Source organism: Apaloderma vittatum, unplaced genomic scaffold (assembly GCF_000703405.1).
Source record: "Apaloderma vittatum isolate BGI_N311 unplaced genomic scaffold, ASM70340v1 scaffold11725, whole genome shotgun sequence".
In the NCBI taxonomy this organism is placed as follows: Eukaryota; Metazoa; Chordata; class Aves; order Trogoniformes; family Trogonidae; genus Apaloderma; species Apaloderma vittatum.
The window spans coordinates 19,649-30,217 of record NW_009717667.1 but is presented as its reverse complement, the minus strand read 5'-3'; the positions used below and the strand labels follow the sequence as shown (position 1 = coordinate 30,217).

The 10,569-nt window shown below is 37.6% G+C and overlaps 1 protein-coding gene across 1 annotated transcript; it reads right to left on the bottom strand.

The window, feature by feature from the left end:
- Nucleotides 1-1,109: 1,109 nt before the first annotated feature.
- Nucleotides 1,110-10,277, bottom strand: LOC104274375 (opsin-5-like). Its single transcript, XM_009869989.1, has 5 exons — nt 10,190-10,277; nt 6,455-6,617; nt 4,745-4,882; nt 3,900-4,251; nt 1,110-1,721 (listed from the first exon to the last, which is right to left on the bottom strand). The coding sequence occupies exons 1-5, from the start codon at nt 10,275-10,277 to the stop codon at nt 1,110-1,112; spliced, it is 1,353 nt and encodes a 450-aa protein (XP_009868291.1).
- Nucleotides 10,278-10,569: the final 292 nt, after the last annotated feature.

Genomic DNA, 10,569 nt, shown 5'->3' with positions numbered 1-10,569 from the left:
CAGAGTAAACCCTGTTGGAAAACAATGTTATAATCACTTCTAATAACAAAGCTATAATTTTGGTTGTATCCTGGCTACTCCCACCATGCCCTTGCTCTCACGGGAGCAGGAGAGGATCTGGTGCCTCTTGGTGGCAAGCTATGAAATAGAGCAGCAGTTTAACCACATCCTCCCTATTTCAAAAGTCCTTTCTCCAACACCCTTTCACTTTCTTTTCCTTCCTGTTGCAGAGGGGAAGAATGGAGATCGAGAACACTGGAAAGAAGAGGTGTTCCTATTCTTACTCTGCTGCATTGTAACCCTTGTAAGCCGAATTAAGGAATTCCTGGAGGATTGTGATCTTCATGTGGGGTAGCTTTCACAGGTTTCAGTGGTTTGCACTAGCAGACATTCTTGGTCCTTATAGTAGTTCTGGGCCACGTCTTCACCCTCCTTATTTCAAGGTCCTATACAGGAAAGAGAGTAATAATGTCCTAGGGCAAGTTCTCAAATTACCAAAAGGTAAACAAAAGTTACATACTATCTTAAATTACCTGAAATATTTTTATTTCATTCATGTAGAATGAGGTCAGAACTTGCCTATTCATCTCAAAACAAAGCAATCTGTGCTTCCCAGCAACATATGCAGTCATTCAGCATCGCTTCTTGGAAAACAGGCATTTCAGTTAGCATTTACCTTTTCCGTTGCTATAGCAATTAAACCAGAATGAGCTTGTTCTTTTAAAACTCTACATTGATTTATTCCCTTTGAAGAGACAGAATATAAAATGTATATAGTCTAGAAAGGGTAACAATGCTTTACGGAAAACCTCTCGCTAGTTAGTGTATTCTCTTGAGAACAGGGTAAAAGGATGTTATGAAATGCAGAGAGGGTTTATTTGATATAGTTCGTGATCTGAACACAGTTGGCACAATGTGCTTAACTTGGCATGGCAAAAGTCATACAGCTTTGTAACACAGTTATGCTGTAGAGCCTATGTCCCACCAAAGAGTATGAGATAAAAACAGAAGATAGTCTAGAAAATGGAGTAGTAGAAGGACTCTTCAGGAAAAGTTACATTCACAAAAGTATAACAATGTTACTGTCAGAGGGCTTCATGCAAGCAGCTCTACGAGTCTGTAAACGCACGACACACGGGTACTGTTTCTGAGGTGATTTCCAAGATATCAATTTCAGTGCTTTTTTCTCCCAACACAATCACCTTTACTGACTTCTTACTGCCCTGTCTCACTTTTGCTTGGAGGTTGCTCTCCAAGGACACAGTTTCCTGGGGATGCAGTTCCATAGCACTTAGCCTCTCCTGGCAGCATTTTGAATAGCTTTCAAAGCATTCAAAAGTGTCACTGCGCTTTTCATGGGGCAAATAAGAATGTTCTTCCACAATTGGCAGAGAATTACAGCTGGATTCATTTTTGCCTTTAAATGTTCTCAGGATGGTGTTCAAAGTTGATCTGGAGTTCTGTGGTACCATGACACAAAAACAACTCCTGATGCATAACTGTTGAAGGACTGTGAAATCTTTGGCAATGGTGTTTCGGAAATTTGGTTTCAGAAGGAGATAGATAACTGGGTTGTAGAGTGTGAAGGACTTTGCAAAGAGAGCTGGCACAGCAAAGGCTAATGGAGGAATCTTATCTATTGATCCGAAAGCTGCCCACATGGCAATGATGGCATAAGGGCTCCAGGCAGCAAAAAATCCAATGCACACAGCAACACTCAGCTTGAAGAGAAGAAGAGAAAACAGGGAGTTAAAAAAATGGCATTCATGAGGAAAATAGCCAACAAAATAGTATTACACATAAAAATACCACCTAATTGGAACCCCCTTGTTAAAAGCCTCTCCAATCATCATACCTCAACTGTTCTCCAAATGAGTATGGTTCTAGCAACATAGTTCTGTCTGAACTTACTCCTACCCGAAACTTTCAGAGTTAGAATGTATCAGCTTCTACATTCCTCTTCTTTTTCACCAAAGTGCCATGAAATATCTTTTTAGACCAAAAAGACAGACAATCAGGGGCTTGTCTGTGTTGCAAAGCCATTCCTATCTACTGTCTAATTCATGAGAAATGCTGGTTTCCCTGGCTACAGAATGTCTTCCATAACTTTACTGTTGGTGCTCAACTGGAGACACACACAAGCAGGTGACGGCAGAAAACTGGATTAATCCTGAGGATGAATCAAATTAATGAATTTAAGTTAATTCCTACTGCGCAATTTTTTGCCCTAATTACCTCTATGAGAAAGTTTTGATAGGCTTTTTTAAACAAAACAAAAAACCAACACACAATAAACACCAAAGAAAATCAACGGAAGTTTTGTGTAAGTTATCACAGACATATGTGAAACACAAGAATTCTAAGCACTATTTATAACTGAAGTGTGGATATAATTAAAAGTCAGGAACAAGAATATTCATGCTTTTGAAGAAGCTTCACAAGATGAAACAGTTCTACTAGTGTTCCAGTAGCCCAACCAATAACAACCACTACGATATACCAGCATGACTTTTTGTGTTAATATCACGAAGGAAGTTTTGAAGGAGCTATTATTCTCATTTTGCCAGTGTTTATTATAAGGAACTCATAACAAGGGCAAGTAGCATTGAACATGCACGCACACTTCTGAGCACTGTGAGCATACCGTGTAACCAGCATTTTGTCTCGCTGAAGAGAAGTATAGAGGTCAATTAGGGCAAAATATGAAGAGTATTAAAAGACTATCTAAAGAGTTAAAGGATAATAACTTGTGAAATAAAAGACTTAGAAAATGAATATCTACTGGATATCCAAAATGGGGCAGGAATATACTTAAGAGGTTTAGCTGGGATATGTTTCATCTAAGAGTTATTACAAATAAGGAGCAGGTAAGATGTGGACATAACTCTTTAGTTCTTGAACTGCTTGGATTGAGGAAGATATTTAGGTTACAAGACTATGCAGTAGACAGGAGGATGGTGTTTCCCAACACCAGTCAAGACAAAGAGTTTTTACTGGAGACAATTAAGAGTCAAGAAGTAACACTCATGTCTTTCAAGAGGTTCATTATCTGAGAGTGAAGGACCATTCGGTCCCCATGTGTTGCCTGATCTAGTTGAGAGGTGGCGTCCCTGGCAGCAGGGAGGCTGGATTAAAATGATCTCTAAGGTCCCTTCCAGCCTAGGCCATTCTATGATTCTAATGTCAGTTGCAACGTTCCTCTTCATATTTTCAATCTATTAAAAAAAATAGATGCTGATCTTCTGGAAAGGGACAATTTGGCAGCAGGAAACAATTTCCACAGCTCTTGTGACCACAGCTTTAATTTTACTTTATAAGCTAGTGAAATACAAACCTTCAGAGGCTTTTGTGTAAAAAATCTTGAGATATGCTTTTCTGTGACTTTTGTCTTTTGTTCAGTTACACACAAGAAAATTTGATCTCTGCATTACTATTTAAAATCTTTAATAATACAAAGCTTAAGCCTGGATCTCCTCAGATGTCTGTAGCTGAACAAACAGAATTCATTCACACAAAATCAACTTGGCTTTCATATGCCATAGCTCCTGAGCATAAGACCAAAACTCGCTTCTACTCAGTGCTCCAATTTTTAACCTTCCTCTCATCAAAAGCCTGAAATCCTAATTTTTAAAATGACTCCTCATTTTAACAAGTAATGAAGCTCTGCAAACTCAGTTTTCACCCTCCAGAAACAACATAGCTACTATTTGTATATTTAACAATTCATTGCCATGGAGCAAATTTGCCCAAGACAATAAATACTGTTGTCTGAAATAAAAAAGTGTTAAGGACCAATTTTCTTTTGCATCTTTACTCACTTCTTAGGAGCTTTTTAGGTGCTTAAAAGGTGCTGCCCAGCTGTGCCAAAAACAACTTGCCAATGACTAACTTCCAAATACCTTGACAGTAATGGTTTGTGCGTTGCTCATCCTGGTGGGGCCAGAGACATGCTGTTCCACTGCTTTCCTGGATTCTTTCACAGTTACCAGAATCAGAGAGTAGGAAGCGATAATTACTCCACAAGGGAGAATAAAACAGAAAACAAAGAGGACTACGGTGTAGGACATGGCCACAGCATTTATGTTGGTGGAACGCCAGTCAATGCAGCAGGCAGTGCCGTCGGGTTCCACTCCATACTCTCCCCAGTGAGCTAGGGGAGAACAGGCAAAAATTGTTGCATAAGTCCAAGCACAGGCTATCAGGATTTGTCCGTGTTCTCTCCTGAACCTGTTTCCTGGAAGACACAAAACACTGAGTACAATTCAGCATGGTTGCCATGTCTCCATGGAGTTTCCGACACAGAGGCAGCTGAGCATGGCAATTAAGATGGATAACTTTACTAGGTGTTCAAAATACTATAGCACACTGAAGGCTTTTAAGAATACAGCGTGGTTCACAACAATCTGCAAAAACAACAGGTAGTTGAATTCTCTGATACTTAGCACAACATAAATCTTTATGAATAAATCTCTATCAAGATACAGCAACAAACTCTGAAAAAAAAATAGTCTGTTCAGATCAGAACTCTTACACCATGTTCCCAAATTATCACCTTGACTTAAAAGAGATTTAAAGCAATCAATTGCTTGTATCTAGCCCTATAGTTAATCATCAATGATCACAGATATAAGAATTGTTTGAATGGGTGTGAAAGATCTCTTCTATAAAAACAGTCTCTAGAGTATGCAACCCAGAAATGATGCTCTATGTTCACATGAAAAATTGAGTAATTCAAAACAGAAACATTAGCTTATCATAAGCTGGAAAGCAAATTTTGAGGCAGCACACAGTGCTCAGTAATGTCAGTGTTGAGAGACCGCAGATTCCAAACATCACCCCACAAAATGCATAGAACAAGCAAATCTGCTTCCCATACAGCCACCTGGCAAATAACCAAGAAAGTTAATTCTTAGATGATAGCCTTCTTTCTCAAATGTAATACCAAGTGGTGGAAATATATTTACACTTGTAGCCTTAAAAATTCAGTAAAGCTGCGTGGTTAACACATTTGTTGGTCAATGACGTACTACAAAAGATATTCTCATCTGAAATACTTACAGCCAATAAAGCAATCATGTCCCGCTTTATTTTTATGATTCACATTTAAACTTTTTTATTTTTATAAAACAAAGCAGTATGTCTTAGTCATTCTGAAAAGAAAAATTTAAATGCTTGTCACTGGTAGACCTAGGTCATAAAATAATACATCTGATTACTATTTCTGCTATCTTTATGTATATTTTCAAAACTATTATTCAGCAAATTCAACATGTTCTCTCGTGAAGGTTCTCCAGAAGAACAAAAATTTTATCTGAATCACTATACCTCCTCCCTTTCTACTCAGCAGCTAACAGTATTTGCAGTAGCAGTTACCAAAAGCCCCATTCTAGATTTTGAAGACTCATCTCCAGTAGTCAATATGCTTAGCAATATTTTACTACTGAATGTAATGTGGTAAAAACTAGGTAATTGCTGGATTTTTCTCTTATTTTTTATTTTGATGCCAAAATGATACGAAACTAGAGAGAAGAACAGAGAGATTTTGTCACATCAAAACAAATACTTTTTTTTTTTCCATTTTCATTATCTAAAAAGAAAAAAATTACCCAGGGGTTATGTTGGGTGAGGTGCTGTCCATCTCCTTTGTTAAATATATTCTACTTAACTACATTATTAAATACATATTTGTAAGTTTCTCAGTAAAATGTTTTGGGAAACTAAATCAGCACTGCATATTCACATCTGTACAGTTATGGGACATTCTGGAACAACTAGGATAGACCAAAGTATTGCAAATACCATCCTTTCCCAAATCCTGCAGAAAAACTCTTGACAACCTCCTAATCTTCCTTCACCTCTTCTATCTAGTTCTCTTCTTTTAAACATTTTCATACTGCCTGGGTTTACAAATAATCTGAGGTCTAGTAATGAATCTCCTAAGCCTCCCAAACTTTAAAAGAATATCACAAAAAAATAGATACTGCATAATGTTATGAGGTTGAATTCATGCAAATAAAGAGAAATGGGGAAAGAAGAAGTTCTAAGTTTAGTATGCATCATCACTACCACTACTTTTGGAGCTCATAAAGGAATTCAGGGTTTTCCTTTTATGGTACAAAACTTTCACTGTCCAATTGAAAAAAAATACAAAGTGTTTCACTGTCACTTAAATAATATTACAAAGAATAAATACAGTAGCAAGTGAATGTTTGGAACAAAAATCTTCTCACTCCTGGAGAAATCAAAAAAGAGACAGTAACCTCAAATAGACACAAACTCTAATTAACACCAGCAGTCTATAAATCTGCTCTTACAAAGCATATTTCTCCCAGTCCCTATAACTAATTCCGACTTTTATGACAAGGAAAGTGGCAGAGTAATTCAGTCTTCGCCGCTGACACAGACGTCCAGAGCCTGCAGAGGATGTGTAATGTCATGTGTGTAGTGAACAAACCTGTGTGAAAGGCTGGAGGTTACAGCTAGAGGGCACAGTGCCAGAGTCATACCAAGGTCACTGATGGCAAGGTTGATAATGAAGTATTCTGCTGGTTTTAGCAAATTCTTTTTTTTGTAGGAGACGTATAGGAGAATGCTGTTGCCACACAAGGAGCATATTCCTGCAGAGAAACATAGAATATGAAGAAAAAGTTACTTTCAGCCAACATTTTTCTTTTCCTGCACAAGAATTAGCTCACCAGAGCTAGCATTTGTCAGATTAGCTTGTCTCTTTTTCACATTTGAAGTTTTCTCTTCTTTATAATTCTTTTGTTTTATTTTTTTTTAAAAAACATTTTATCATTTTTTCCTGGTTCCTTCTTGCTTTGTCCATCAAACTACCTACCAAGATCTAATGAATGATTTTATTCATTAAATTAACTAACCTGCCAAAAAAAAACATTTTTCCTGTAAGAATGTAACATTAATTAAGCCACAGACAATATCCATCTGGCACTGCACACATTCTCCCAGTTGCAGAACTGGAGTTCTGCATTCTCTAACCCTTTTCCATCCTCTCCGAGGCATTTTCTCACAGGTACCTACTAATAGTAGGTTCCTACTAATAATAGGCAACATATAAAGAACATGAATTATGCATGAAAGTGAAAAATGTAGTTAAGCAATGTCTCTACTGGCTGTAGATAGAACTGCTTTCTGCAGAAATGCTGGTTTTACTATGAGGCATGAGGAGAAATATTAAGAAGACTCCAAGCAGTCTAGTGAAAGACAGGCAATTCGCTCTCTATATTTAAATTAATAGGATGAAAACCTATTATGGATACACAGAGTTAGATAAAAGTTAGCTGACCTTCAGTTTAGGAGGTCAGACAACAGCCAAAACCCAGAGTTTGAGGCAGCCTTTTGTAGACACACCAGAGCAGCACTTTCAAACACAAAAGCTTCAGAGGGCCACGGACATGAGAACACCTAACAAATGGGAGGGTGCCTTAACTAATGCCATGTGAAATCAACTCTTGAAGAGAGACCAAGTGCTTTTGTGGACCTTGTGCCTGTCCCTGCACACCTGTGGGAAAAGCAGCATTTTACTTATAGAGCATAGGTTAATACTGATATAGAAATTGAGATTAACAAGTTGCATGGAGACCTTAAACCAATGTTGGTTTTGGATTATACCCATAAAATAATTTGCCTCATTTAATCATACTCTCATAGGAAAAAAATGCATCAATTTCCCAAATATGCTACAGATTGTGATATTTTCTCACAAGGAAATAGCAGATTAGAAAGTAATGTGAGACACTGATACTAAATTCCTTTCCATCACTGATCTCCTTAAACCCGTTTAAGATATTTGTAATTTAAAATCTTTTGGAGAGAATAGATATTCTCCTTGAATTTTGCTCCTGCAAATGTAAAACAATTTTGTTCCAAACATTTTCCTCCAAGACTTTAAAAATATAAGAGAAAAAAAAACACAGTAAAAGGCAATCATTTTGTTTAAAATTATTTCCATTTTCTTTCCACATTTTAAATTTTTTTCCATGTTTCAATTACCATTCAATCTGATTATCACTTGGTATCTCTAAAAAGAACACTGCCTAAGCAAAATCAGGTTGACTGAGGTCAAGGAGCACAGATCATCAGACTACCAGGATATACTCTCTTACTGTTCCTAGTAAGATTAATTTTAACCAGACTGTAAAAGCTGTACCCACATCACCACTAAATATCTATCTAATCCTAGTAGCTATACTACAGAAGAGTCAATCATCCCACTTTTCCTTAGCAAAGCCTCCATTTTATTTTTTTGCTTTTATTTCCCATGGTGCCTGTTCTTGTTTGCATTACCAGCTCAAGCCCATACACAGTTTTTAGCATGCACCCTGACATCATTGTCACTTTGGGATCTGGTTGACTGTATGGTCAAAGCCATCCCTCTTCACTTATGTTTCCCTTGTGAAATTCCTGGAGGGAGAGATGGAGAGAGATTTTATTGAAAATAATTTTTCTTTCCTCTTTAAGAATATAATTTTTCTTCCAAATATTTTGTATAACTTTGTAAAAGTACCACTTACTGGAAACCTCTTTTCCATGTTTTCCATTTCTCCTGATATTAGCAAACACTGGAGGAAACTGCTTAGTGAGTTCATGGAAAGTTTTTCAGAGAAGGCTTGACAAATTTTGCTCAGGAATGGTATAAGGGGTCACAAAAGGACTAAATGCTCTGTCAGGATCACTCCAAGCTCCATCTTTCTATTCTCCATTTTTCGTGAACATACTGCAGCCATTCTCTAAGCAGGGCTCTTCAACAGCTTTGGTACAACTGACACAGTAGATACTGTGGATACAACCTGAAAAGAGAGTCTGTAATCTGAGCATGGTTGTTTATCACAGGATCCGGAAGGAAAAAGTTAAAGTTACAAGGTAGGCACTATGTTGTATAACCAGGTGAACAAAGATGGGAGAGGACAACACAGGACATAGATGAAATTTTCACTGTTTTATCAGCAATGTTGTCAGTAAAGGCATCTTATTTGTTGTTGACAACAGACAGAAAACACCAAAACCAGAAATAAAGCTACACTATACATTTAATTTTACCTTTACGTTACAGAAATAAAGCTATTTAGAAATAAAGAGAATTTAAAGTCCATCCAGTAGTAGAAAAACAGCATGAGGTTTCTGACAAGAAATTACTCTACCTTGAGCTGACCCAGCTCTGTAAATTCAGGAGTACAAATACTGCAGTGACATGTCTATAAATTGATATAAATTATCCAGCCAGGCTATAAGTCTCCTCTCTAACTCAGCTATCCATATGCAGCTACAGTAGAAAATAAATAGGCCTTACATTCATCTATATTTTTCAGTCAAAATGTTGAGAAAGGCTGTTGAAACACACAATAATCTTTGAAGGCAGTAGGATGCAAATGTTCACAGACAGTACTGAAGACACGGGTTCACTCCTTATTGGTGCTTTACTTACTTTGCATTATTCCCATACCTCAGGGCTATTATTGGTTGCCTTAAGGAAGGAAAATTCCTGCCAGGACATCCATTTGGCTGCTACTTTTTTCTTTTTTGTCATTTTCTGAAGGGCCAGGCACCACTCGTGCCTACTGACTGCACTTAACAAGAATGGTTATTGCTCTCCTAGATATCTGGGTTGTTCTTCCTGGCTCATGGTCACAGTGACCAGTACCTTCAGGACTGGATGTGGATTTTTCTCCTCAGTTAGACCAGGACTATGGAGGATAAATTTGCCTCCTCTCTAACAGCATCACCCCCTCCCCCGAAATCTCTAAGGCAGTGACTGGGCATTGGAGATAAACTTGATCTTTCCAGACATATTGTAATTATGGCTTTTGGCATTTTACCTCAGGTATTCTGAGGAGTCAGGATATGTCCTTCTATGGTTTGAAATGATGTATAGAAGAGGCGGTCTCTTGTTTAGATTTAATGATCACACACAATGATGCCAAGAACTTTCAGGGCCTCAGGAAACAACAGTTTTGTCCAACTTTATATTCCTAGTACTGAACCTAACATAAATTTATTTGTATCTAACATAAACCACAGGTTAAAAACCTTTTCATTATTTTATTCTATGCTTACCCCCCCGCCTTTTGACAAACATAGAGAAGTTCACCTGTGTCAGAAACAAACTTTACTTCTACAGTCAAGTCTTCTTATCTCATCAAATACAGCTAAAGCTCTATACCATACTCACCAAATACCACATAACATATTCCAGAAACAATATCCGCTGATTTTGTTATTTTGGACTGGAATGTTGAGATACCGAAAAATGGGCCCATCTGAAAAACAAAACAGAACATGGTATTAGAAATTCAGTATCCAAGCAGGAACCCATGAGCTCTCTGCAAGGCTATTTTGTGGGGAAAGAACAAGGAGAATTTAGTTCTATTGTATTTTTTAAATTAACAACTAAATTGTCTGAATGGAGGTTGCAGAGAGGATGGAGCCAGGCTCTTTTCAGCAATGTATAGTGACAGGACCAGAGGAAATGGACACCAACTAACTAAAACACAGGAGAATTCCTCTGAACACCAGGCAACTTTTTCACTGTGAGATTGACCAAGCACAGGC

What these genes read in the sequence shown, in the direction of transcription:
- LOC104274375 (XM_009869989.1), bottom strand. Translation starts at nt 10,277, where the DNA reads ATGGGCCCATTTTTCGGTATCTCAACATTCCAGTCCAAAATAACAAAA. An exon ending in ACCTCCAGCCTTTCACACAG is followed by an intron (nt 4,883 to 6,454) that starts GTTTGTTCACTA and finishes GTTATTTGCCAG; the next exon opens with GTGGCTGTATGGGAAGCAGA. An exon ending in CACAAACCATTACTGTCAAG is followed by an intron (nt 1,722 to 3,899) that starts GTATTTGGAAGT and finishes CTTCTCTTCAAG; the next exon opens with CTGAGTGTTGCTGTGTGCAT.